Source organism: Oncorhynchus clarkii, chromosome 18 (genome assembly GCF_045791955.1).
Source record: "Oncorhynchus clarkii lewisi isolate Uvic-CL-2024 chromosome 18, UVic_Ocla_1.0, whole genome shotgun sequence".
In the NCBI taxonomy this organism is placed as follows: Eukaryota; Metazoa; Chordata; class Actinopteri; order Salmoniformes; family Salmonidae; genus Oncorhynchus; species Oncorhynchus clarkii.
Window position 1 is genome coordinate 4,453,641 of NC_092164.1, and position 1,427 is coordinate 4,455,067.

At 43.2% G+C, this 1,427-nt stretch overlaps 1 protein-coding gene across 1 annotated transcript in view; it reads left to right on the forward strand.

The window, feature by feature from the left end:
• LOC139372237 (vacuolar protein sorting-associated protein 8 homolog) overlaps positions 1-627 on the forward strand; it is a 55,579-nt gene extending 54,952 nt beyond the window's left edge. The window contains exon 12 of the mRNA XM_071111998.1: positions 211-627. Within this exon, the coding sequence (XP_070968099.1) occupies positions 211-354 (144 nt within the window). The 3' untranslated portion in view covers positions 355-627. The remainder of the gene's footprint in view (positions 1-210) is intronic.
• Positions 628-1,427: the final 800 nt, after the last annotated feature.

Below are 1,427 nucleotides of genomic sequence, written 5' to 3' on the forward strand. Positions count from 1 at the left end.
TGTCTCTCTCTCTGTGTCTCTGTCTCTCTGTCTCTCTGTCTCTCTCTGTCTCTCTCTGTCTCTCTCTGTGTCTCTCTGTGTCTCTCTGTGTCTCTCTGTCTCTCTGTGTCTCTGTCTCTTTATTTTCCTATCCCTCACCAGTTTTTTACCCTGACACTAATCCCATGCATCATCTCTCTGATCGTTATCATGTCTGGTCTTGTCCTCCAGTTGGCCATCCTGTCGGAAATCTCCCACTGCCATGGCAACGAGAAGGCGGGCCTCCTAAACCCCTCCCAACCAGGAACAGGAAGTATATTCCACAGCGAGAACTTCCAGCTCAAACTCTCCCCACCGCCATCGGTCGAAGAGTAGCTTGCCTACAGCCATGTTCAGTATGATGACGTTGTGGAACTTTCAGACACGATGTCCTGGTCAGGTAGAATAGGCTGTTCCCTCTATTTGTTATATTTCTGACTGAAGACACCCCTGTTGTTTCTGTTGTTGATTAAACACTACCACGGATTATACTCTTGTTGATCAAAACCACGTTATCCTCTGTCTGGGCGGATGTTTGAAATGGTATCGATCAAATGTTATGTTTCTGTCTGCAAAATGTCCATAAATAAACCACTTTGTAAGGTTTAATGTGTGTGTTGCTTGTGGCACTTCAACGAGGCTGATGGACCTTATCAGCTGTGAAAACCCTTTATTGTTGCCTTGCTGTTTTCTGTACTTTATTTACAGATTTTACAGACATGAGAACAGAAAAACAGTACAACCCTCACCCCCTCATTCCCTCTCCTTCCTTCCTTCCTTCCTTCCTTACTTCCTTCCTTCCTTCCTTACTTCCTTACTTCCTTACTTCCTTACTTCCTTACTTCCTTCCTTCCTTCCTTCCTTCCTTACTTCCTTCCTTCCTTCCTTCCTTCCTTCCTTCCTTCCTTCCTTCCTTCCTTCCTTCCTTACTTCCTTCCTTACTTCCTTACTTCCTTACTTCCTTACTTCCTTACTTCCTTACTTCCTTCCTTCCTTCCTTACTTCCTTCCTTCCTTCCTTCCTTACTTCCCTCCCTCCCTCCCTACAGGTTACTGTACCAGTTAACACTATAGTGAATTGGTCAGGTTACTAAGGTTACTGTACCAGTTAATACTATAGTGAATTATTTTCCACCATAATTTGCAAATAAATTCATAAAAAATCCTACAATGTGATTTTCTTGATTTTTTTCTCTCATTTTGTCTGTCATAGTTGAAGTGTACCTATGATGAAAATTACAGGCCTCTCATCTTCTTAAGTGGGAGAACTTGCACAATTGGTGGCTGACTAAATACTTTTTTGCCCCACTGTATATCATTGGGTAGCTGACCACCCATGCCTTATGCTAAATGATGTCAGTACCGTGCTGTCATATGTCATCGGGTAGCTGACCACCCATGTCTGTCATA